This window comes from Oncorhynchus tshawytscha, linkage group LG15 (assembly GCF_018296145.1).
Source record: "Oncorhynchus tshawytscha isolate Ot180627B linkage group LG15, Otsh_v2.0, whole genome shotgun sequence".
In the NCBI taxonomy this organism is placed as follows: Eukaryota; Metazoa; Chordata; class Actinopteri; order Salmoniformes; family Salmonidae; genus Oncorhynchus; species Oncorhynchus tshawytscha.
Genome location: NC_056443.1, coordinates 13,877,361 through 13,905,304, shown reverse-complemented (window position 1 = coordinate 13,905,304; position 27,944 = coordinate 13,877,361). Strand labels below are relative to the sequence as shown.

The following is a 27,944-nucleotide window of genomic DNA, read 5'->3' as shown; positions in this document are numbered from 1 at the left end:
AATTGGCAGTGTATCTAAAACAAAAATCCAGAAAATCACATTGTATGATTTTTAAGTTATTCATTTGCATTTTATTGCATGACATAAGTATTTGATCACCTACCAACCAGTAAGAATTCCGGCTCTCACCGAGCTCTTAGTTTTTCTTTAAGAATCCCTCCTGTTCTCCACTCATTACCTGTATTAACTGCACATGTTTGAACTCGTTACCTGTATAAAAGACACCTGTCCACACACTCAATCAAACCTCTCCACAATGGCCAAGACCAGAGAGCTGTGTAAGGACATCAGAGATAAAATTGTAGACCTGCACAAGGCTGGGATGGGCTACAGGACAATAGGCAAGCAGCTTGGTGAGAAGGCAACAACTGTTGGCACAATTATTAGAAAATGGAAGAAGTTCAAGATGACGTTCAATCATCCTCGGTCTGAGGCTCCATGCAAGATCTCACCTCGTGGGGCATCAATGATCATGAGGAAGGTGAGGGATCAGCCCAGAACTACACGGCAGGACCTGGTCTATGACCTGAAGAGAGCTGGGACCACAGTCTCAAAGAAAATCATTAGTAACACATTACGCTGTCATGGATTCAAATCCTGCAGCGCACGCAAGGTCCCCCTGCTCAAGCCAGCGCATGTCCAGGCCCGTCTGAAGTTTGCCAATGACCATCTGGATGATCCAGAGGAGGAATGGGAGAAGGTCATGTGGTCTGATGAGACAAAAATAGAGCTTTTTGGTCTAAACTCCACTCGACCGTGTTTGGAGAAAAAAGAAGGATGAGTACAACCCCAACAACACCATTCCAACCGTGAAGCATGGAGGTGGAAACATCATTCTTTGGGGATGCTTTTCTGCAAAGGGGACAGGACGACTGCACCGTATTGAGGGGAGGATGGATGGGGCCATGTATCGTGAGATCTTGGCCAACAACCTCCTTCCCCCATTGAAGATGGGTTGTGGCTGGGTCTTCCAGCATGACAACGACCCGAAACACACAGCCAGGGCAACTAAGGAGTGGCTCCGTAAGAACCCAATAGACAATATTTGGAGGGAGCTGAAAGGCCGTATTGCCCAGCGACAGCCCCGAAACCTGAAGGATCTGGAGAAGGTCTGTATGGAGGAGAGGGCCAAAATCCCTGCTGCTGTGTGTGCAAACCTGGTCAAGAACTACAGGAAACGTATGATCTCTGTAATTGCAAACAAAGGTTTCTGTACCAAATATTAAGTTTGGCTTTTCTGATGTATCAAATACTTATGTCTTTCAATAAAATGCAAATTAATTACTTAAAAATCATACAATGTGATTTTCTGGATTTTTTTTAGATTCCCTCTCTCACAGTTGAAGTGTACCTATGATAAAAAATTACAGACCTCTACATGCTTTGTAAGTAGGAAAACCTGCAAAATCGGCAGTGTATCAAATACTTGTTCTCCCCAATGTATATATGTATGTATGTATGTATGTTTGTATGTATATATATATTACACACACATACATACATACATACATACATACATACATACATACATACATACATACATACATACATACATAGGGGAGAACAAGTATTTGATAACCTGCAAAATCGGCAGTGTTTCCTACTTACAAAGCATGTAGAGGTCTGTAATTTTATATACACACAATACTTGTTCTCCCCACTGTGTGTGTGTGTGTGTGTGTGTGTGTGAAGTGTATATGGGTATGTATGCATATATACACTGCTCAAAAAAATAAAGGGAACACTTAAACAACACAATGTAACTCCAAGTCAATTACACTTCTGTGAAATCAAACTGTCCACTTAGGAAGCAACACTGATTGACAATAAATGTCACATGCTGTTATGCAACTGGAATAGACAACAGGTGAAAATTATAGGCAATTAGCAAGACACACCCAATAAATGAGTGGTTCTGCAGGTGGTGACCAAAGACCACTTCTCAGTTCCTATGCTTCCTGGCTGATGTTTTGGTCACTTTTGAATGCTGGCGGTGCTTTCACTCTAGTGGTAGCATGAGACGGAGTCTACAACCCACATAAGTGGCTAAGGTAGTGCTGCTCATCCAGGATGGCTCATCAATGTGAGCTGTGGCAATAAGGTTTGCTGTGTCTGTCAGCGTAGTGTCCAGAGCATGGAGGCGCTACCAGGAGACAGGCCAGTACATCAGGAGACGTGGAGGAGGCCGTAGGAGGGCAACACCCCTGCAGAAGGACCGCTACCTCCGCCTTTGTGCAAGGAGGAGCAGGAGGAGCACTGCCAGGAGCACCGTGCAGGACGTTTGGCATTTGCCAGAGAACACCAAGATTGGCAAATTTGCCACTGGCGCCCTGTGCTCTTCACAGATGAAAGCAGGTTCACACTGAGCACGTGACAGTCGTGACAGAGTCTGGAGACGCCGTGGAGTACGTTCTGCTGCCTGCAACATCCTCCAGCATGACCGGTTTGGCGGTGGGTCAGTCATGGTGTGGGGTGGCATTTCTTTGGGGTGATGAGATCCTCAGACCCCTTGTGAGACCATATGCTGGTGCGGTTGGCCCTGGGTTCCTCCTAATGCAAGACAATGCTAGACCTCATGTGGCTGGAGTGTGTCAGCAGTTCCTGCAAGAGGAAGGCATTGATACTATGGACTGGCCCGCCCGTTCCCCAGACCTAAATCCAATTGAGCACATCTGGGACATCATGTCTCGCTCCATCCACCAACAGACTGTCTCACCACAGACTGTCCAGGAGTTGGCGGATGCTTTAGTCCAGGTCTGGAAGGAGATCCCTCAGGAGACCATCCGCCACCTCATCAGGAGCATGCCCAGGCGTTGTAGGGAGGTCATACAGGCATGTGGAGGCCACACACACTACTGAGCCTCATTTTGACTTGTTTTAAGGACATTACATCAAAGTTGGATCAGCCTGTAGTGTGGTTTTCCACTTTAATTTTGAGTGTGACTCCAAATCCAGACCTCCATGGGTTGTTAAATTTTATTTCCATTGATAGTTGAATGTCACACACAAAAATTATGTAAAGAAAAACTATTTAATAATATTTCATTCATTCAGATCTAGGATGTGTTATTTTAGTGTTCCCTTCATTTTTTTGAGCAGTGTATATAAACATTTACCCCAAAAATATATGGGGGATTGGAAATGATTGAGACAATTACATTTATGGAAGCGATAATCTATCCGCAACATTAAAGCTGATCCACCCCCCAAAAAAAAAAATAAATGCAACATTTAGGTGATAAGCAGTAATGGGCAGCCATCATGGGACTTTTTATTCATTGTTTTATTTGAGGGTGGAACCTAACAGACCTCAAAAAGTGCAAATTTGTCAACACTACAGTTATGTAACGACACCCAATTAAGGATATGGCCTGTTAGGTTCTGCCCTCAGCGCAGTGGTTATGCTCTCGGGCACTGTCACCCTTCTACTATGCCACCTACTGCTTGCCTCGCTGGCTAAACAGCTCTGGCTCATGGTATATACAGTGCCTTCAGAAGGTAAACACCCCCCTTGACTTATGTTTTGTTTCAGCCAGAATTTAAAATGGATTAAATTGAGATTTTGTGTCACTAGCCTACAAACAATACCCCATAATGTCAAAGTGAAATTATGTTTTAATAATTTTGAACAAATTAATAAAAAATGAAAAGCTGAATATCTTGAGTCAATAAGTATTCAAATCCTTTGTTATGGCGAGCCTAAATAAGTTCAGGAGTAAAAAGGTGCCTGACAAGTCACATAATAAGTTGCATGGACTCACTCAGTGTGCAATAATAGTGTTTAACATTATTTTCTTCTGTACCCCACACATACAATTATCTGTACGGTCTCTCAGTTGAGCAGTGATTTTCAAACAGAGATTCAACCACAATGACCAGGGAGGTTTTCCAATAGTTCGCAAAGAAGGTAACTTATTGGTAGACTGATATTAAAAAACATCTGACATTGAATATCCCTTTTAGCATGGTGTATCATCAATACACCCAGTCAGGCGCCCTTCCTAACTCAGTGATGCCAATAGTGACTTTAAAACAGTTACAGAGTTTAATGGCTGTGATAGGAGAAACCTGAGGATGGATCAACAACATTATAGTTACTCCACTATACTAACCTAAATGACAGAGTGAAAAGAAGGAAGCTTGTACATAATACAAATATTCAAAAACATGCATCCTGTTTGCAATTAGGTACTAAAGTAAAACAGATAATAATGTGGTAAAGAAATTAACTTTATTCCCTCAATACAAAATTGTATGTTTGGAGCAGATTCATTGCTGAGAACCACTTCATACAGTACTTCTAAGCATGGTGGTGGCTGCATCATGTTATGGGTATGCTTTTCGGCAAGGAATATGGAAGTTTTTTCATACAAATAAATGTAATAGTGCTAAAAACAGGCAAGACTTAGAGGAAAACATGGTTCTGCCTGCTATCCAACAGACACCGGAAGAAAAATTCACCTTTCAGCGGCATTTGAATGTAAATATTTATTTTTATCAAAATGTGTTTTTTGCCCAAAAAAAGCATCCTGGAACATGTGCCTTAATAACAAATGTGTATGCCATCTGTACATATGAATAATAATTTTAAAAATGGTTTAGCCACGGAAAAAGGGGGGAACCTTCCTGCTAGCCATGATTGGCTGAGATAATGGTTGGGTTGGACATGCCGAGAGATGAGATCAGATTGGTCTGCCATGTAGCGTGCTTCTGCCTATAACATGAACTGCTCAGAATGTGTAGGTAATCCTGTGTAAAGCAGCTTTTTTGAAAGATATAACGAAGAACTGCAAAAGTGTTGCTAATGCTCTCCACTTTCTGGAGGACCGAGTTTAGAAATCAGTTGAATGATCACTGAAACTTTGTGATAGCTAAGGTGATGATGAAAATTCTGGTGTTTGATTGCAAATATGCGAAGGGAGTCATAAAGATAGCACACAAAAGGCTGTTTATAAAACACCTGTCTCAAGATAACATCTTCTAACTGAGGGCAACAATGGCATCCGTGAGAGAGAGGGAGAAGCGTTCATCCATAAATGAGTAAGAGAGTCTAGCAAGTTACATTTTATGATATTTTACGTTTCTAATAGTGTCAATGTAATTTTAATTGCAAGTTAATCTGTTCTGTTAGCTAGCTAGCTAATGCTACGTGTATTATCTGTATAGTAATTTTATTCATATCTCCAAGCCATTTGCATTGCTAGTTATAACCCAATGTTAGCTAGCTAACATTGAACCTAGTTGGTTAGCTTTAGCTATAGATTCATACAGGCTGGTAACGTTATGAGTTGGGATTATGGTTCATTGTTTAGCTAGCTAGCTAGATGTCTAAACAAGGACTCCACTATGCAAGTAACCATTTCAGTGTACCGTTACACCTTCTGTATCCTACCCATGTGACAAATAAACATTGATGTTATTTGATATAGTGTGTGTTTACCAGAAACAGTAACGTGAAGAACAACATGACCTGCACCAAAGTCAAATTAGGATATAATGTTAGTCCAAGTAAAAAGATTATTTGGTAGAATGCCTTGCTTTTATTTTGTCACTCTTTTCTTTAATTAGGTCACCATTAACTTGTAAATAAGGATCTTGTTGTGAGTTTATTTTCCTGTAATAATGAATAAAAATGAGCTAAAGTTAAGACGTTGTTAGCTATATGATATGGTCATTAGTTAAATCAGCTAGCCAGCTACATTAACATTAGCTAGCTAGCTAACAAGCTAGAAACCAACCAAAACATTGTTTAGAAAGTAGGTTTTTGTAGCCTGATTTGCTTGAACGACATGCTAAATTCATTTTTAAACAGATGGATTTATTGGTGTTAAAATACAGTGGGGCAAAAAAGTATTTAGTCAGCCACCAATTGTGCAAGTTCTCCCACTTAAAAATATGAGAGGCCTTGTTATTTTCATCATAGGTACACTTCAACTATGACAGACAAAATGAGAGAAAAAATCCAGAAAAATCACATTGTAGGATTTTTAATGAATTTATTTGCAAATTATGGTGGAAAATAAGTATTTGGTCACCTACAAACAAGCAAGATTTCTGGCTCTCACTGGCCTTTAACTTCTTTTTTAAGAGGCTCCTCTGTCCTCCACTCATTACATGTATTAATGGCACCTGTTTGAACTTGTTATCAGTATAAAAGACACCTGTCCACAACCTCAAACAGTCACACTCCAAACTCCACTATGGCCAAGACCAAAGAGATGTCAAAGGTCACCAGAAACAAAATTGTAGACATGCACCAGGCTGGGAAGACTGAATCTGCAATAGGTAAGCAGCTTGGTTTGAAGAAATCAACTGTGGGAGCAATTATTAATTAGGAAATGGAAGACATACAAGACCACTGATAATCTCCCTCGATCTGGGGCTCCACGCAAGAACTCACCCTGTGGGGTCAAAATGATCACAAGAACGGTGAGCAAAAATTACAGAACCACACGGGGGGACCTAGTGAATGACCTGCAGAGAGCTGGGACCAAAGTAACAAAGCCTACCATCCGTAACACACTACGCCGAAAGGGACTCAAATACTGCAGGGCCAGACGTGTCCCCCTGCTTAAGTCAGTACATGTCCAGGCCCGTCTGAAGTTTGCTAGAGAGCATTTGGATGATCCAGAAGAAGATTGGGAGAATGTCATATGGTCAGATGAAACCAAAATATAACTTTTTGGTAAAAACTTAACTCGTCGTGTTTGGAGGACAAAGAACGCTGAGTTGCATCCAAAGAACACCATACATACTGTGAAGCATGGGGGTGGAAACATCATGCTTTGGGGCAGTTTTTCTGCAAAGGGACCAAGACGACTGATCCGTGTAAAGGAAAGAATGAATGGGGCCATATATCGTGAGATTTTGAGTGAAAACCTCCTTCCATTGGCAAGGGCATTGAAGATGAAATGTGGCTGGGTCTTTCAGCAAGACAATGATCCCAAACACACCGCCCGTGCAACGAAGGAGTGGCTTCGTAAGAAGCATTTCAAGATCCTGGAGTGGCCTGTTTGGGATCATTGTCATGCTGAAAGACCCAGCCACACTCCAGATCTCAACCCCATAGAAAATCTTTGGAGGGAGTTGAAAGTCCATGTTGCCCAGCAACAGCCCCAAAACATCACGGCTTTAGAGGAGATCTGCATGGAGTAATGCGCCAAAATACCAGCAACAGTGTGTGAAAACCTTGTGAAGACTTACAGAAAACGTTTGACCTCTGTCATTGCCAACAAAGGGTATATAACAAAGTATTGAGAAACTTTTGTTATTGACCAAATACTTATTTTCCACCATAATTTGCAAATAAATTCCACCTGTTGTCTATTCCATTTGCACAACAGCATGTGGAATTTATTGTCAATCAGTGTTGTTTCCTAAGTGGACAGTTTGATTTCACAGAAGTGTGATTGACTTGGAGTTACATTGTGTTGTTTAATTAAGTGTTCCCTTTGATTTTTTTGAGCAGTGTATAATTATATATATATATATATATATATATATATTTCATAAAACGGCATCAGCACTTACCCGTCCAGAAGTACGTCCTGTCCTTGCAGAAACAGCTACTCAATGTTTGAATCATAACACTCAAAGATTCCTCAAACAAAAAAATCTGTCTCACTTTCCCGATCAATCTCTTCTATAATCTGGTGCAAATCTGTATACTTAGACTTGGACTTCGCCTTTCCTGATTTATTCGCCATGATGTCTTCAATGAAATCGTTGGAAAAACACTTTCCAAAATATTACTTTCCAAAACACTGCTGTGCGTAACAAGCGTGACTGCAACTACTCTGATGGTCAAGGCGAGAATGAAGTTCGTTACACATGCGTTTACAAACAAGGGGTGGTGGTTCAACCCATAAACATCACATACTGGCGTTTACCTCAGCTCATTGGCTATCTACCCAGCTAGATTTCAAGAAGATCAGTGGTCTTTGGGCAGAAATACAGTCAATCAACGAAGCTTCGCAGATATTATTGGTGCGCAATGAAGTCATTGCTCGTCGTCTTCAAATCAGTTCACTTCGGTCAATACATCCCTCAAAAAAAACAATCACGTTTGGCTGTGTTGCAAACATCCAGAGGATTGCACTGAAACCAACTATGACTAGATAAACGATTGTTTAATATGTGTAATTACATCGAATTCTCCGTAAAAAGTTGATAAAGATGGAATTCACGACAAAAACGGTTTACAAAATGTTTCGTTTTAGGCTATAAAAATTGATTTTATCAAAGAAAACGGCATTTCATTTGATCACTGGGACCCTCAGGAAGATAAATAAGAGCAAGATATCAGAATGTAAGTCATAATTTTACCTTCAGATGTGAATGTGTCAAAACCTTCATGGCGGAAAATGTTTTTTGTTGTTGATCGCTCTTCTCAAACAAAGGCATGGTATTTGTTCTCTGTAATAGCTATTTTAAATTGGAAAACGTAGTTTGTTACCAAGATTCTAATCTTTTGAAAGATGTAAGACACTTGTATTTTCAAGAATGTTTGTTACGACATTGTATTTTTAGCTGTCACTCTGAAATTTCCCCTGATGTTGATACCTGTACGGGGATCGCAGCCATAAGAGGTCACCTTCAGATCCATTTTATTTGTTCCTTCTCCATACAATCCATTATGTACAATTGCACTAAATATGATTTGAATAACGCACGATTTTAAACCCCAGCAGTCTTTAATACATTCCAGAGAAAAAGGTTTAAATTAGCATAAACTATCGCTAACTGGGCTAGTCATTGTCTAAATTACAGGTGGAAACACATACTTACTAGGGGCCAATTACCCCCTAGTAAGAGGGGGAGGGGGTGTAGCCCCAACACACTCATCCAACATATTACTACTTTACTCAAATTATCTACATTTTTCTCTCTAAACAAGTGGATTATTTATCTTAAGGCTTTCCTTCTTGTATATTTAAAAAACAATTATAGATCTAACTTCATTGGAGTATATCTACAACACGGAGAGTGTTAATTGTAACATCTTTGGGTCTTAATGCAAATTAAAGGGAGGGGGGGAAGTTGCCCGAGGAAGCTAGTTACCCCCTATTACCCTAACTTTGGCAAATAGGTTAAAAAATATTTATAATAATCTTAACCCATGACAGAATGTGGCTTAAAAATGCAGATGAACCAATAATCTGTGGGTGATGTAAATTTCGTTCCTCTATCAAAATAACTCAATTATGAAAGACCCATTAAAATAAGCTTTAATTAAGTAGCCACCTCTATAAACAGTCCCTCAACTCGACGTGAGGTGACCGTCATTCACAACAACATTGGCGAGGGCCAATGATACAAACAGACGCCTATTAACACATCCCTGTATCCCCCAATGCACTGGCAGATCTGCCAGCCAAATAATAGAAACAAAAACAAAGGATCTGTGGTCAACAAAGTACATTCTGCTTGAAACGACCTGAGTTTCCAACGAAAAACCCACAACATATTACATCCGATTCCACTCAGGACATATTTCTCTCAACAGAAAACGAGCAACATGCATTTTGTTTTTCTTACCAGATGCATTCTTCCCACATATGAGGTGCTGGTTGGGCTGCAGCAGACCCCAGATCTCTGAGTCATTGTTGATGGCCTGCTCTAGGGACTCAAGCATAAATGTGGAGGTACCGTTGTCATTCTCGATGAGCGCGCTCCGCTGCACTCGACTGAATACCTCAAGGAACAGGCTTTCCACACAGGCAGTGAAGTATATAGCCGCGTGCTCATGGACCCGGAGTGCCACTCGATTCTCAACCATCCACTTGAAAAAATGTCCTACAGAAAAGACGAGCCCGCACCGCGCTGACTTTCCCCGGTAGAATTTATCCCTAGTGCTCATATTATAGAGCGAAAGTGCACCGAGTGCTGCGGTGATGCAGTTGACAGAGATGGTCCAAGAGAGAACCATCTTGATGGCGCTTTGGATCTCGTGCTTGGTGCACTTGGCATAGCGCAGACTGAGGCGCTGAGCCTCCCGGGCGACCCTCACCAACGCCCGACTGACCAGTGCTGAGAGCTTGGCCAGGACCTCTTGTGACGGGCTCCCAACACATAGCTCCTCTTTCTTCCTGAGTGCACACTCCACCTCGCTGAGGCTCCATGGCACGTCCTCCAGCTCGGGAAGCTTGGCGCATTGGCTGGAGAACTCCAATATATCCGTGTCCTCCGCCAGGACGGTGTTGACCGTGTCCAAGCTGTTGTGTCGGCTGTGCATAGATTCGGTCAGATGCCAGCAGTTTCCCCCATGCGCATATGACAGATTCGTGTCCGAGCAACACAGCGACACACTGGAAGACCTGAAGGAGTCAGCGGCTCCACCATAACCGGAATCGAGTGTTAAATCCTCCAGCGTCCTCACAGCTGTCTTACTCTTGCCTGTCATGGCTGCATTGCATACTAAAGGTCTGCTTTTTCAATGAATGCCACAAACCCTGTCTCTGTCGCAGCTATTCCACGGCTCCAAGAGTTATATTCGGCTACATACAATCTCTGTAAATGAAGTGAATGTTTTACCTAGTTTTCGCTTTCTTGCGTTTACTGAAAATATTCCATTAAACTGGTCTTTCTCTAACTCCTGCATAACCTGAGAGAGATCGAATCCACAAGCCACTGCATCAGGCGCAGCACGGACTCGTGCGTGTAGAGGAGGGGCTAGGCACATGGTTGGCTGCTAAAGGCCAATCTGATGCCTTTATTACTCTTGACTGACATATTCAATTTGTCAACTGGGATGTATTATGATATTAGCTGTTGATGGGCACATTAAACATGTTTCAAATATGACTGGAAAAGGATTTACTCAAAAATCTGAGTCTTATATCATAATAAATACAACAGACTTAAAACAGGCAGATTAAGAATGACACTCTCCCACACATTTATCCACCTGCTATTGATCAGGCCTAATGGCTGGGAGGGTGTTGCATTTAGCACATTAACAATGTCTGTCTACACATATGAAAACACACTCCGTACATTACATGCGCATAATAATGTGATTGTTGTGGATTGTCTGATTAATATGATAGTTGATTAAAATGTTTACATGCTTTGGAAGAAGAATGATTATCCTGTTTACATGGACACATCTGAAATCAGGCTACCTGATGGCACTCTGATGAATGCATAAAATTGGCAATCTAAATAAACATTCAACCACTGCGACCATGCTATTTTTTGAACATATGAAGTTTGTATGTGAAAATTACTTCTAAGACGCAGACATTCAGTTGTTTCAAACTCACTTAGTTCATGTTAAAGACTTGCTCGGCTGGTGCTTGCACATGTGCAGATCAAATATACAGCTGAGATGGCGATTGGGGTGTTTAAATATCCTAATAATTCGAAAGATTGCTCAGAAAACCTTGTGTTAAATCGGAGTATGCTTACTTCGGATTTGGCCTTAAACTGATTTAAGATAGGCAAAGCAATCTTTCGATTGCACAAAAGTGTTTACATGACTATTGCATGATCTGCCTACTGCTATAACCAGTTTAATAGTGATGCATGTAAACGTACTCACTGATATAAGCTACAAATCAATAGACTGCTTGGGAAAAATTATTAAAAAGAATTCGACTATGGCAATGATATGAAAATGGAATGAATACAGGATCCTGAAATACAAATAGATAAACATTCACAATATTGTTGGAAAGGATCAAAAACATCAGTGTCTTTTCGGGGTGAAGGTCCTATCTTCAGGTGCAACGTTACTGATATATGGTTTTCGGTCAGGTAGGTAGGCTTAAAATAATTATGTCCGCTCAGCTCAATGCTACATTTCTTCCTGCAACCTTCTGAATGGCTCACATCACTGAACATACCCTTGCAGTCCTACTGCAGATAATCTTATGGAAACATCATCAAATGCCAAAAGGATATAAAGGAACGATCAAGAAATGGCAGTGGGCTAAAGGCTATATTAACATTTTAACTATCTATGTAGTTTGTACAATCCTAATTGATGGGGTATTTTTTATATTTCCTCATTTGAGTGCCATAAAACACACGGTCCTGGTACTTATTAGTTCCCTTGTTTTTCATTCAGGATTTAGATTTATAGCGTTACACACATTATTCAACATTAGTTTTACTCATATGCGTAGTGCCCTTTATCACATCCATTGCGTATTGCACAATATGCTATCAACATTCATAACAACTCACCCAGCAAAATTTGCCTCATGAAGAGCTTATAAATGCTTTTAGCATTTTTATGCTAAATTAATTTGTTATAAATGCAATGTAATGCATATGAGGCTTATAAATGTTCATATGTTTATTACATTTGTTAGAAGCATTCATAACGCGGTCATGACACTTTTAAAAAGCCTAAAATGAAAAAAGCCTATTATTCATTAATCATTAATTTAAAATACACTTAATGTAAATACAGGTTGTTCAGAGAAAGGGCTTCCAATGCTGTTATAACCCTAGACACACAGATTAGGCACAGTCCTGGACTAAAAAGCACATTCAATGCAGATTAGGGAACACAATGGAAATAAGTCACTGACTTTGTGTTTTCCTTGTAAAGTTTTTAAAATGTATGTGCTGTGTGTGGATATGATTTTTTTAAAACTGGCAAATAAAACCAATCAATCAAAAATGCTTTTTAGTGCAATCTCCATTTAAAGTGCTTTTTGTCCAGGACTAGTTTTAATCAGTGTATGTGAAACCGAGCCTTAGTGTTTACTATCACTTACTATCAAAAAGTTGAGTATGGAGCAGGATAGATGAATAGACAAGCATTAACAGAAATACATTGACTAAAATCAAATCAAATCAAATTTATTTATATAGCCCTTCGTACATCAGCTGATATCTCAAAGTGCTGTACAGAAACCCAGCCTAAAACCCCAAACAGCAAGCAATGCAGGTGTAGAAGCACAGTGGCTAGGAAAAACTCCCTAGAAAGGCCAAAACCTAGGAAGAAACCTAGAGAGGAACCAGGCTATGTGGGGTGGCCAGTCCTCTTCTGGCTGTGCCGGGTTGAGATTACAACAGAACATGGCCAAGATGTTCAAATGTTCATAAATGACCAGCATGGTCGTATAATAATAAGGCAGAACAGTTGAAACTGGAGCAGCAGCACGGTCAGGTGGACTGGGGACAGCAAGGAGTCATCATGTCAGGTAGTCCTGGGCATGGTCCTAGGGCTCAGGTCCTCCGAGAGAGAGAAAGAAAGAGAGAATTAGAGAGAGCATATGTGGGGTGGCCAGTCCTCTTCTGGATGTGCCGGGTGGAGATTATAACAGAACATGGCCTAGATGTTCAAATGTTCATAAATGACCAGCATGGTCGTATAATAATAAGGCAGAACAGTTGAAACTGGAGCAGCAGCACGGCCAGGTGGACTGGGGACAGCAAGGAGTCATCATGTCAGGTAGTCCTGGGGCATGGTCCTAGGGCTCAGGTCCTCCGAGAGAGAGAGAGAGAGAAAGAGAGAATTAGAGAACGCACACTTAGATTCACACAGGACACCGAATAGGACAGGAGAGGTACTCCAGATATAACAAACTGACCCTAGCCCCCCGACACATTAACTACTGCAGCATAAATACTGGAGGCTGAGACAGGAGGGGTCAGGAGACACTGTGGCCCCATCCAAGGACACCCCCAGACAGGGCCAAACAGGAAGGATATAACCCCACCCACTTTGCCAAAGCACAGCCCCCACACCACTAGAGGGATATCTTCAACCACCAACTTACCATCCTGAGACAAGGCTGAGTATAGCCCACAAAGAACTCCGCCATGGCACAACCCAAGGGGGGGCGCCATCCCAGACAGGATGACCACATCAGTGAATCAACCCACTCAGGTGACGCACCCCTTCCAGGGACGGCAAGAGAGAGCCCCAGTAAGCCAGTGACTCAGCCCTGTAATAGGGTTAGAGGCAGAGAATCCCAGTGGGAAGAGGGGAACCGGCCAGGCAGAGACAGCAAGGGCGGTTCGTTGCTCCAGAGCCTTTCCGTTCACCTTCCCACTCCTGGGCCAGACTACACTCAATCATATGACCCACTGAAGAGATAAGTCTTCAGTAAGGACTTAAAGGTTGAGACCGAGTTTGCGTCTCTGACATGGGTAGGCAGACCGTTCCATAAAAATGGAGCTCTATAGGAGAAAGCCCTGCCTCCAGCTGTTTGCTTAGAAATTCTAGGGACAATTAGGAGGCCTGCGTCTTGTGACCGTAGCGTACGTGTAGGTATGTACGGCAGGACCAAATCAGAGAGATAGGTAGGAGCAGCATGTAATGCTTTGTAGGTTAGCAGTAAAACCTTGAAATCAGCCCTTGCTTTGACAGGAAGCCAGCGTAGAGAGGCTAGCACTGGAGTAATATGATCAAATTTTTTGGTTCTAGTCAGAATTCGAGCAGCCGTATTTAGTACTAACTGAAGTTTATTTAGTGCTTTATCCGGGTAGCCGGAAAGTAGAGCATTGCAGTAGTCTAACCTAGAAGTGACAAAAGCATGGATTAATTTTTCTGCATCATTTTTGGACAGAAAGTTTCTGATTTTTGCAATGTTACGTAGATGGAAAAAAGCTGTCCTTGAAATGGTCTTGATATGTTCTTCAAAAGAGAGATCAGGGTCCAGAGTAACGCCGAGGTCCTTCACAGTTTTATTTGAGACAACTGTACAACCATTCAGATTCATTGTCAGATTCAACAGAAGATCTCTTTGTTTCTTGGGACCTAGAACAAGCATCTCTGTTTTGTCCGAGTTTAAAAGTAGAAAGTTTGCAGCCATCCACTTCCTTATGTCTGAAACACATGCTTCTAGCAAGGGCAATTTTGGGGCTTCACCATGTTTCATTGAAATGTACAGCTGTGTGTCATCCGCATAGCAGTGAAAGTTAACATTATGTTTTCGAATAACATCCCCAAGAGGTAAAGTATATAGTGAAAACAATAGTGGTCCCAAAACGGAACCTTGAGGACTAAAGGTAATGGACCTCACTTCAGCGACTGACAAGTATTAGGCTACATCAGGAGGGAGAGCAAAAGACCCAAGACTGTTAAAACCTCTCTAGGTTAGGGGGCGGTATTTTCACGTCCGGATGAAAAGTGTGCCCAAAGTAAACTGCCTGCTACTCAGGACCAGAAGCAAGGATATGCATATTATTAGTAGATATGGATAGAAAACACTCTGAAGTTTCTAAAACTGTTTGAATTATGTCTGTGAGTATAACATAACTTATTTGGCAGGCGAAACCCCGATGACAAACCATACAGGAATTTGTTTTTGAGGTCACTCTCTTTTCAATGTGATTTCTATGGGGATCTAGATTTCTAAGCCACTTGCTTGCAGTTCCCATCGCTTCCACTGGATGTCAACAGTCTTTAGAAATTGGTTGATGTTTCTCCTTTGAGAAATGAAGAAGTAGCCCTGTTCAGAACGAGGGTCGAGTGAAGTGTACTGTTGTGGTTAAGGTGCGTGTAACGGTTTTCTAGGTGTGAAGGAGAGTCAGACCAAAATGCAGCGTGTAGATTGCGATCCATGTTTAATGAACAAAACAAAAAAACACGAATCAATATTAAACACTACAAAAACAAAGAACGCAACGAAAACCGAAACAGCCTATACTAGTGTAAACTAACAGAGACAGGAACAAAGACACTAAGGACAATCACCCACGACAAACTCAAAGAATATGGCTGCCTAAATATGGTTCCCAATCAGAGACAACGATAAACACCTGCCTCTGATTGAGAACCACTCCAGACAGCCATAGACTTTGCTAGACCACCCCACTAGCTATAATCCCAATATATACACACCACATACAAAACCCATGCCACACCCTGGCCTGACCCAATACATGAAGATAAACACAAAATACTTCGACCAGGGCGTGACAGTGCGTGACCTGAAAGCTCGCTCCACTTTGTTTTTATCCACTATTGAATGCAGTTTATCCCTTCTTAAATTTGATTGATTATTTATGTTAAAAAATACCTAAAGTTGTATTAGGAAAGTTGTTTGAAATGTTTGGACTGTAACGGTTTTCTAGTGGTGATGAAGGAGAGTCGGACCAAACTGCAGCGTGTCGATTGAGATTCATGTTTAATAAAATAAAGAAACACGAACACTACACAAAACAATAAACTCATCCAGGCAAACTAACCGAGAGTACACATAGGACACTAAGGACAATCACCCACGACAAACTCAAAGAATATGGCTGCCTAAATATGGTTCCCAATCAGAGACAACGATAAGCACCTGCCTCTGATTGAGAACCATTCCAGACAGCCATAGACTTTGCTAGATAACCCACTAAGCTACAATCCCAATACCACCACCAAAACCCCAAGACAAACACACCACAATTACAAAAACCCCATGCCACACCCTGGCCTGACCAAATACATAAAGATAAACACAAAATACTTTGACCAGGGCGTGACAGAACCCCCCTAAGGTGCGGACTCCCGAACGCACAACCTAAACCTGTAGGGGAGGGTCTGGGTGGGCATCTGTCCGCGGTGGCGGCTCTGGTGCTGGACGTGGACCCCACTCCATAATTGTCTTAGTCCACCTCCTTAGTGTCCCTTGAGTGGCGACCCTCGCCGCTAACCTTGGCCTAGGAAACCTAACAACGGGCCCCACTGGACTGAGGTAGCTCGGGACCGAGGGGAAGCTCGGGACCGAGGGGAAGCTCAGGAGTGAGAGGAAGCTCAGGAGTGAGAGGAAGCTCAGGCAGGTTGATGGATCTACCAGATCCTGGCTGGCTGGTGGTTCCGGCAGATCCTGGCTGACTGGTGGATCCTGGCAGACTGGCGGACCCTGGCGGATCCTGGCTGACTGGTGGATCCTGGCTGACTGGCGGATCCTGGCAGACTGGCGGATCCTGGCAGACTGGCGGATCCTGGCTGAATGGCGGATCTAACTGATCCTGGCAGACTGGCGGATCCTGGCCGACTGGCAGATCCTGGCCGACTGGCAGATCCTGGCCGACTGGCAGATCCTGGCCGACTGGCAGATCCTGGCCGACTGGCAGTTCTGGCGGATCCTGGCAGACTGGCGGATCCTGGCAGACTGGCGGATCCTGGCCGACTGGCAGTTCTGGCGGATCCTGGCTGACTGGCGGATCCTGGCAGACTGGCGGATCCTGGCAGACTGGCACTTCTGGCGGATCCTGGCTGACTGGCGGATCCTGGCTGACTGGCGGATCCTGGCTGACTGGCGGATCCTGGCAGACTGGCGGATCCTGGCAGACTGGCGGATCCTGGCCGACTGGCAGATCCTGGCCGACTGGCAGTTCTGGCGGATCCTGGCAGACTGGCGGATCCTGGCAGACTGGCGGATCCTGGCCGACTGGCAGTTCTGGCGGATCCTGGCTGACTGGCGGATCCTGGCAGACTGGCGGATCCTGGCTGACTGGCACTTCTGGCGGATCCTGGCTGACTGGCGGATCCTGGCAGACTGGCGGATCCTGGCAGACTGGCGGATCCTGGCTGACTGGCGGATCCTGGCAGACTGGCGGATCCTGGCAGACTGGCGGATCCTGGCTGGCTGGTGGATCCTGGCTGGCTGGTGGTTCCGGCAGATCCTGGCTGACTGGCACTTCTGGCGGATCCTGGCTGACTGGCGGATCCTGGCGGATCCTGGCTGACTGGCGGATCCTGGCTGACTGGCACTTCTGGCGGATCCTGGCTGACTGGCGGATCCTGGCTGACTGGCGGATCCTGGCAGACTGGCGGATCCTGGCAGACTGGCGGATCCTGGCAGACTGGCGGATCCTGGCAGACTGGCGGATCCTGGCAGACTGGCGGATCCTGGCAGACTGGCGGATCCTGGCTGGCTGGTGGTTCCGGCAGATCCTGGCTGACTGGCACTTCTGGCGGATCCTGGCTGACTGGCGGATCCTGGCTGACTGGCACTTCTGGCGGATCCTGGCTGACTGGCGGATCCTGGCTGACTGGCACTTCTGGCGGATCCTGGCTGACTGGCGGATCCTGGCTGACTGGCGGATCCTGGCAGACTGGCGGATCCTGGCAGACTGGCGGATCCTGGCAGACTGGCGGATCCTGGCCGACCCTGGCCGACTGGCGTATCCTGGCCGACTGGCGGATCCTGGCCGACTGGCAGTTCTTGCAGATCCCGGCTGACTGGCAGATCTGGAAGAGTCTGATTGACTGGCAGATCTGGAAGAGTCTGGTTGACTGGCAGATCTGGAAGAGTCTGGTTGACTGGCAGATCTGGAAGAGTCTGGTTGACTGGCAGATCTGGAAGAGTCTGGTTGACTGGCAGATCTGGAAGAGTCTGGTTGACTGGCAGATCTGGAAGAGTCTGGTTGACTGGCAGATCTGGAAGAGTCTGGCTGACTGGCAGATCTGGAAGAGTCTGGCTGGCTGGGCAGACTGGCGACGCTAGGCAGACTGGCAGTGCTGGGCAGCCTGGCGATGCTGGGCAGACTGGCGATGCTGGGCAGACTGGTGGCGCTGGGCAGACTGGCGACGCTGGGCAGACTGGCGGTGCTGGGCAGACTGGCGGCACTAGCTGCTCCATATAGGCTGACAGCTCTGGCGGCTTCTTACAGACTGACAGCTCTGGCGGCTCCGTGCTGACTGGCTGCTCCTTGCAGCCTGGCAGCTCCTTGCAGACTGACAGCTCCTTGCAGACTGACAGCTCCGTGCAGACTGACAGCTCCGTGCAGACTGACAGCTCCGTGCAGACTGGTAGCTCCGTGCAGACTGGCAGCTCCGTGCAGACTGGCAGCTCCGTGCAGACTGGCAGCTCCGTGCAGACTGGCAGCTCCTTGCAGACTGACAGCCTGCAGACTGGCAGCTCCTTGCAGACTGACAGCTCCTTGCAGACTGACATCTCTGGCTGCTCCATGCAGACTGCAGACTGGTAGCTGCTCCATGTAGGCTGACAGCTCTGGCGGCTTCTTACAGACTGGCAGCTCTGGCGGCTCCGTGCAGACTGGCAGCTCCTTACAGACTGGCAGCTCCTTGCAGCTGGTCCTCCGTGCAGACTGGCAGCTCCGTGCAGACTGGCAGCTCCGTGCAGACTGACTGGCAGCTCCTTGCAGACTGACTGGCAGCTCCTTGGCAGACTGACAGCTCCTTGCAGACTGGCTGCTCCATGCAGACTCCTTGGACTGGCTGCTCCATGCAGACTGACATCTCTGGCTGCATCTCTGGCTGCTTCATGCAGACTGACATCTCTGGCTGCTCCATGTAGGCTGACAGCTCTGGCGGCTTCTTACAGACTGGCAGCTCTGGCGGCTCCGTGCAGACTGGCAGCTCCTTACAGACTGGCAGCTCCTTGCAGACTGGTAGCTCCGTGCAGACTGGCAGCTCCGTGCAGACTGGCAGCTCTGTGCAGACCGGCAGCTCCGTGCAGACCGGCAGCTCCGTGCAGACCGGCAGCTCCGTGCAGACCGGCAGCTCCTTACAGACCGGCAGCTCCTTACAGACCGGCAGCTCCTTACAGACTGGCAGCTCCTTGTAGACTGGCTGCGCTGAACAGGCGGGAGACTCCGGCCGCGCAGGAGAGGAGAAAGTCTCTGTCTGCGCTGAACAGGCGGGAGACTCCAGCAGCGCTGTAGAGGAGAAAGGCTCCGGCAGCGCTGAACAGGTGGGACGCACTGTAGGCCTGATGCGTGGTGCTGGCACTGGTATGCCGTGCATGCTATGCCAAGCCCACACCTTTCTTTCTACTCTGTCCAATACATCCTCCACACTCTCAGACTCAGCACTCTGCTTCGCCGACAGCTCCAATTCCATCCATGGCTCGGCCCAGGGTCCTTGTCCGTCAAGGATCTCCTCCCAAGTCCATTTATCCAAAGAGTGCAGCCTCTCCAAATGCTGCTGCTGCCTCTGTTGCTTCTCCTGCTGCTGCCTTTGCTCCTGCTGCTGCCTTTGCTGCTGCTGCTGTTGCTCCTGCTGCACCTGTCGCTTCTCCTGCTGCTGCTGTTGCTGCTGCCTCTGTTTACCACGCCGCTTGGTCCTTGGTTGGTGGGTGATTCTGTAACGGTTTTCTAGTGGTGATGAAGGAGAGTCGGACCAAACTGCAGCGTGTCGATTGAGATTCATGTTTAATAAAATAAAGAAACACGAACACTACACAAAACAATAAACGTAATCGAAACCGAAACAGCCTATCTAGTGCAAACTAACCGAGAGTACACATAGGACACTAAGGACAATCACCCACGACAAACTCAAAGAATATGGCTGCCTAAATATGGTTCCCAATCAGAGACAACGATAAGCACCTGCCTCTGATTGAGAACCATTCCAGACAGCCATAGACTTTGCTAGATAACCCACTAAGCTACAATCCCAATACCACCACCAAAACCCCAAGACAAACACACCACAATTACAAAAACCCCATGCCACACCCTGGCCTGACCAAATACATAAAGATAAACACAAAATACTTTGACCAGGGCGTGACATGGACAAAGATAACAGGTAACTTATTAGATATTTTGTAGTCATGTTGTGCAAGTTGGAACCAGAGTTTTTCTGGATCAAACGCGCCAAAAAAATTGACATTTTGGAGATATAACGACGGAATAAATCGAAAAAAAAGGACCATTTGTGATGTTTATGGGACATATTGTTGTGCCAACAGGAGAAGCTCTTCAAAGGTAAGGCATGAATTATATCTGTCACGTGACTAGGGGGGTCTTCTAGTCATTGTATTTCTTTGTTGGTGATTTTTGTATGGTTCCCAATTAGAGGCAGCTGGTAATCGTTGCCTCTTATTGGGGATCATATTTAAGTAGTGTCAAGTTCTGACCTTAGTTTATTTTTTATGTCTTTGTGTTAGGTTGGTCAGGGTGTGAGTTGGGGTGGGTAGTCTATATTATTTCTATGTTATATTTCTATGTGTTTGGCCTAGTATGGTTCTCATTCAGAGGCAGGTGTCGTTCGTTGTCTCTGATTGAGAATCATACTTAGGTAGCCTGTTTTCCCCATTTTGGTTGTGGGTGAGTGCTTTCTGTTTTTGTGTCTGCACCAGAAAACTGTTTCGGTTGTTCTCTGTGTTTTGTTAATCGGTGTTCAGTTCCATTATTAAAAGTATGAACACGTACCACGCTGCACCTTCTTCCACCTACTGCAGCCATTACAGAAACACCTACCAACCAAGGACCAAGCAGCGTGGTGCAGACTGGGGAATATCGCTGCCCCAAGGAAGAACTGGAGGCAGCGAGAGCTGAGCGGCGGCGATATGAGGAGGTAGCACGGCAGCTCGACAGGCACGAGAGGCAGCCCCCCCCAAAAAAATTGGGGGAGGAGGGAACACGGGGAGTGTGGCGGAGTCAGGTTGGAGAGACCTGAGCCCACTCCTCGTGCTTACCGGAGGAAGCGCAGTACTGGTCAGGCACCGTGTTATGCGCTCATAGCCCGGTACGGGGGGCAAGTGCCATGCGAGTGTAGGCATCCAGCCAGGGCGTATTGTGCCGGCCCGGCGTGTTTGGTCTCTGGTACGCCATTTCGGCCCAGGGTATCCTGTGCCGGTAGTTGCGTGCTGTGTCTCCGGGGTGCTGGGAGGGTGCAGTGCGTCCTATGCCTGCGCACCGCCCGTGCCGGGCGAATGTGGGTTTTGATCCTAAGGTAGAGGTGTGAGTGGTATGCACCAGATCTCCAGTGCTCACCCACAGCCCGGTTCAACCTGTGCCTGCCCTCTGGACGGTCCGGGCTAAAGTGGTCATCCAGCCTGGAGGAGTGGTGCCAAGGCTGCGCACCAGAGCTCCAGTGCTCCCCCACAGCTCGGGCCATCCGGTGCCTCCTCCATGCACCAGGCCTCCTGTAGGTCTCCCCAGCCTGGTGGGTCCTGTGGCAGCCCCACGCACCAGGCTGTCTCTGCGTCTCCTCCCTCCAGGGTCGCCAGGCATTGAAATCAGTGGTATGCTGAATTATTTTTTTCTTGATGGTTTGTCCTCGGGGTTTCGCCTGCCATTTCAGTACTGTTTTACTCGCATACATTATTTTAGAAACTTTTAGAAACTTTAGTGTGTTTTCTATCCAAATCTACCAATTTAATGCATATCCTAGCTTCTGGGCTTGAGTAGCAGGCAGTTTACGTTGGGCACACTTTTTATCCGGACGTCAAAACACCTCTCCCTATCCCAAAGTTAATAAAGGTCTTATAAATCATATGACATTGAGGATTCACAAAGCATTTATAAACATGTCATGCATCTTGGTAGAGCATTGCAACTCCAGGATATTGGGTTCTGTTCCCGGGACCACCCATACATAAAAATGTATTCACGCATGACTATAAGTCGCTTTGGATAAGAGTGGCTGTTAAATGTTATATATTATATTTTATTAAAACATTTCTAGGATCGCCCAACCTCTGTCCCTTTTGGGTGCATAGTCAATATTGGACCTGACTTCAACTTCCCCCAAAATGCTGTGCTGCAGGATGACGCACACTCTAAACTGCAGTCATGTACAGCAAATAAACGTTGGTATGGCCTTTTAACTTTTTGCCTAATTCAGTTTTTTTCCCAAATTCCATTTTCTTAGTTTTGTTTTTCCAGGTTTTGGGTTTCCCCTATTTTTTACTGGTTTACCACATTTTTTCCACACATGAAGTGATGGGACATGAAGAAAGGTTAATCACACGCAGGCTTTCTGACTGTTCTTACCCCTCTGTCACTTCTTCCACATCCGCGGTGCTGCTGACCCCTGTTGGGCCGTTGAAGCTATCCTCTTCCACCTTGCTTGCATCCTAAAAAAGATACACTCCCATGTAAATTGAATCTACATCAAGAGAAGATGCACTCGAGTGTGGAGGTAAGGTAACCTGTTTAAGGACGGCCTCGCCGGGGATTCCCTCTCCACAGATAAACCTCATTCTGTTCATAGTCATTGTATGTGTGGACCCACAGAAAGAGGTAGGTAAAGTGTAGGGTAAATTGTTTAACTTCTCTAGGGTAGGGGGCAGTATTTGAAATATTGGTGGAAAAGCATGCCCAAATTAAACTGCCTTCTACTCGGGGCCCAGAAGATAGGATATGCATATAATTAGTAGATTTGGATAGAAAACTCTAAAGTTTCCAAACCGGTTAAAATAATCTCTGTGTAACACAACTGATTTGGCAGGCAAACACCTGACAAAAATCCATTCAGGAAGTAGGATTTTTTGTTGATGTTGTAGTTTTCAATTGACTTAGGACTCAAAATGCAGTTCCTATGCCTTCCACTAGATGTCAACGGTCTTTAGAAATTGTTTCAGGCTTGTATTCTGAAAAATGAGGGAGTAAGAGCAGTCTGAATGAGTGGACCTGCCTTGTCACAGAGCTTTTTCATGCGCGAGACCAGTGAGTGTGCCTTTTCTTGTTTAACTTTTATATTGACGACATTATTGTCCGGTTGAAATTTTATAGATCATTTAGGCTAAAATGAACCTGAGGATGGAATATAAACATAGTTTGCATGTTTCTATGAACTTTACGGATACAATTTGGATTTTTTGTCTGCCTGCTTTGAGCCTGTGAATTACTGAAGAAAACCTCAGTTTTGTTCGCGCGTTTTCGGATATAAAGAGAGACTTTATCGAACAAAAGGAACATTTATTGAATAAATGAATGTCTTCTGAGTGCAAACATATGAAGATCATCAAAGGTAAGGGATTCATTTTATCTCTATTTCTGACTTGTGTAACACTTCTACTTGGCTGGATACTGTTTGTAATGATTTGTCTGCTGGGCTATGTTCTCAAATAATTGAAAGGTATGCTTTTGCCGTAAAGCATTTTTTAAATCTGACACCATGGTTGGATTCACAAGAAGGTAAACCTATGTTTAATAGTTGTATCTTTTCTGAATTTTTATAATGAGTATTTCTGTATTTGAATTTGGCGATCTGCAATCTCACTGGATGTTGGTCAGGAGGGACGCTAGCATCCCACATACCCTAGAGAGGTTAACTGTTGTTGTTTTAAATGCGCTGAGTATGTATGATTTTTGTTTGCTCGAGCCCCTACAAAAGACTGGGGGGGCAGGCATTGATTGTTTTTCTTTTGCAAGGTGAAATGTTCAATTTGTAAGTGTTTGAGCAGATAAAATAAAAGCTTTGAATCATCTGTTCCACCAACAAGCTCTCTTCGCAGCGATGACAACCAGCAGTTAAGCGGATTGGTCCCAAAGACAAGACTTGGTCCCGAACACAGTGCCATTTCAGTGAAAGGAGATGGATTGGTCAATGATGACGAGGGATACTTTTGGAAAGACTGTTTTGAAGACAAAAAGTGAGTGATGTGAAGTGCAATTCTTTGAAGCATAAATATTATGTGACTTTTTATACAGAAGCTAAAGGTGTTGCTGTCATGGATCTAGTTAAAGCAGGTGAGAAGTTGTCTGATTTTCATGTGACATGCCTGTTTAGAAAGAACTTCCGCGTGGTGACAAACACATGCTAACAAGAACTAATCAGACTAACAAAAGTAAAGAAATAAGGAAAAGGAAAAACCCAGACCATGCCCTAAAGGTGCCGAAGCACCTGTAGTTCCTCCAACGGTCACTCCGCCAGGTTTCAAAAAGACAAGAATCAAGAACACGTGTAAATCTGAACAAAATACCAAATTAAACTTAAATCAAAAGGAAAGGCGCCCTCTGACCATCGATCGCTTGATCTTAGCCAAAAGGCAGAGAAGCGATAAGCCACAAATTCACCTCTGTCCCCACCAGGCAACCGGGGGTCTTGGGAGACCTCTGCAGTTTGTCAAAGTGGGCTCCTCATATCACCATGCACCCCCGCCTTTTTCCTGGTGACAGGCAAGTAGCTTTTCTTACTTCTTGGATATAGGGGGCGCTATTTTAATTTTTGGATGAAAAACGTTCCCGTTTTAAACAAGATATTTTGTCACGAAAAGGTGCTCGACTATGCATATAATTGACAGCTTTGGAAAGAAAACACTGACGTTTCCAAAACTGCAAAGATATTGTCTGTGAGTGCCACAGAACTGATGTTACAGAAAAAAACAAGATAAAAATCCAATCAGGAAGTGCCGCATTTTTTGAAACCGCCTCATGCCAATGACTCCTTATATGGTTGTGAATGGGCCAAGAATGAGCTTAGGCTTTCTGTCGCTTCCCCAAGGTGTCGACAGCATTGTGACGTATTTGTAGGCATATCATTGGAACATTGACCATAAGAGACTACATCTACCAGGTGGTCGCTTGGTGTCCTCCGTCGCAATTATTGCGTAATCTCCAGCTGCAGTATTTTTCCGTTTGCTTCTGATGAGAAGCCAACTGCCACCACTGATAGATTATCGAATAGATATGTGAAAAACACCTTGAGGATTGATTCTAAACAATGTTTGCCATGTTTCTGTCGATATTATGGAGCTAATTTGGAAAAAAGTTTGGCGTTGTAAGTGACTGCATTTTCCGGTCTTTTTCTTAGCCAAACATGATGAACAAAACGGAGCTATTTCGTCTACACAAATAATATTTTTGGAAAAAATGAACATTTGCTATCTAACTAAGAGTCTAGTCATTGAAAACATCCGAAGTTCTTCAAAGGTAAATGATTTTATGTGAATGCTTTTCTTGTTTTTGTGAAAATGTTGCCTGCTGAATGCTAGGCTTAATGCTATTATGCTAGGCTATCAATACTCTTACACAAATGCTTGTGTAGCTTTGGTTGAAAAGAATATTTTGAAAATCTGAGATGACAGTATTGTCAACAAAAGGCTAAGCTTGTGTTTGAATATATTTATTTCATTTCATTTGCGATTTTCATGAATAGGAAACGTTGCGTTATGGTAATGAGCTTGAGGCTATGATTACGCTCTGGCTATGATACGGGATTGCTTGTCGCTAGAGGTTAAAAGTTGCCAGCATCAAGTCACTAGCTCTTTATATGTCCAGTGCGACTATTTGTTCAAAGCCCAGAAAATACATAGACTACAAGATACTATCCAAGGTCATGGCAGACCATATGCACGCAGCCCATCCTTTCGTCGTCCAAGCCTGGAAAATATGGCAGCCATCAGGCTTGAACTCAAATACGGCAGTCAACGGCAGTCAACGGGCTTGAAGTCAATTGCCTGTCTATTTTGTTCTAAGCCTGGAAAATTATGCTTGTCATCGGGCTTGAATTCCATTGCCCAAGGGACTATTTTATTCAAAGAGCAAAAGTTCAACAGCAGGCACCGTCTTGGTTTATTTCTCTTGAAACAAGATATCGGGCTCTGCCAGAAGCAAAGCCCCTCCAAAAATAACTTGAACTCATAACTGTTCCTCTCCACGGAAGTCTTTAGTAAAAGGCAAAAGGCTTGTGCGTAATGAAGAGAAACCAGAGTCGCACTCCGAACACTTTGTCACATCTGGTCCACGTACCCACCGAAACTCACCAAGTTTTCAGGGACTGTGGGGAAAACACCACAGACAGACACACTCGCACACACCATCCTGGCGAAGTTGTATATTTTTTGTTTGGTTAAAAAAAATAAAAGGAGGGAAAATACAGGACTGCACAAACAGTGCATCGCCCTTCTTTCATTTTTCTACATTCCACAAAAAACAAAACAATTTACAGACACCTACAGACAATAACTACATCTCTTCAGCCCAGACTCGCGTGCCCCCATCCCTAGTGCTTGCATTATTGTTTGCCACTTGGTCTTAAATTGTACCAATTTGTTCTTCTCAGTCGCCCATACTATTTCAACATTTCAATAATATAACATGACATTTTTCCATTGTGTCAACGAAAGCAGATTGATTGACTTCCATGTTTTTAGTATAGGTTTTTTCAAAATGAGTGATGAGAAAATAATCATCTTTATGGTTGGAAGCAGTCCTGTAGTGTTGGTGACTGTCTATAAACTAAATAACTGGGCTTCTGTCTTGTCGGTCCTTTCCACGGATAAAAGGACAGTGCATAAAATGTTGACATCATCCATGTTAAAAAAAACGCATTTGGTGGTCATCCCCACGCTCCCTGGTATTCCCACCCCACAGATCCATTGGTCCCTTCTCAAGATCTGTGCCAGTGGTTCCATGTAAGTCACAAATGATTGTGGACACATGATTGTGGACAACAGGAAAAAGAGGACCGAGCATGCCCCCATTCTCATCGACAGGGCTGCAGTGGAGCAGGTTGAGAGCTTCAAGTTCCTTGGCGTCCACATCACCAACAAATTAACATGGTCCAAGCACACCAAGAAAGTCTTGAAGAGGGCACGGCCATCCAGGACCTCTATACCAGGCGGTGTCAGAGGAAGGCCCTAAAAATTGTCAAAGACTACACCCACCCTAGTCATGGACTGTTCTCTCTGCTACCACACGTCAAGCGGTACGGAGTGCCAAGTCTAGGTCCAAGAGGCTTCTTAACAGCTTCTACGCCCAAGCCATAAGAGTCCTGAACATCTAATCAAATGGCTACCCAGACTACTTGCATTGCCCCCACTCTTTTACAAAACTGCTACTTTCTGTTGTTATCCTCTATGCATAGTCACTTAAATAACTATACATACAGTGGGGCAAAAAAAGTATTTAGTCAGCCACCAATTGTGCAAGTTCTCCCACTTAAAAAGATGAGAGGCCTGTAATTTTCATTTTCACCGTAGCTTGGGTGGCGACGACTGCTATGATGATCCACAAACCAGGACATCGAATGGTCATTCTCATGGTGGGTTGCAACATGCAGAATCCTTCCAAGTTGAACCTACCAGAGGGGGACTGTCATGACTGTCCTGATCAGGTCAGGTTGCAGGAGACCACAATTCTACAGATTATCTCTCAACCACAACAGAGGAGGAGAGATCTTGGGGTATGAAGATGTGGGGTTTTTATGACCCCTCGCACCCATGGTAAATCTCAGGCCACAGACAATATTCCTGTGTGTTCTCAATATGGAGAACCAACCTCAGAACATTAAAGATGCAACATTTGGAACAATGGTTTCCGTCAGCCACAATGGTGGTCATGAC

The 27,944-nt window shown here is 44.6% G+C and overlaps 1 protein-coding gene and 1 non-coding gene across 2 annotated transcripts in view; both read right to left on the bottom strand.

The window, feature by feature from the left end:
* LOC112214454 (ankyrin repeat and BTB/POZ domain-containing protein BTBD11-A) overlaps positions 1-10,619 on the bottom strand; it is a 195,473-nt gene extending 184,854 nt beyond the window's left edge. The window contains exon 1 of the mRNA XM_024373202.2: positions 9,538-10,619. Coding sequence (XP_024228970.1) covers positions 9,538-10,402 — 865 coding nt within the window. The 5' untranslated portion in view covers positions 10,403-10,619. The remainder of the gene's footprint in view (positions 1-9,537) is intronic.
* Positions 10,620-26,197: 15,578 nt separating this feature from the next.
* On the bottom strand, positions 26,198-26,314 carry LOC112215100. The gene has a single exon (XR_002948201.1). It is a non-coding gene; the product is annotated as a U5 spliceosomal RNA (small nuclear RNA).
* Positions 26,315-27,944: the final 1,630 nt, after the last annotated feature.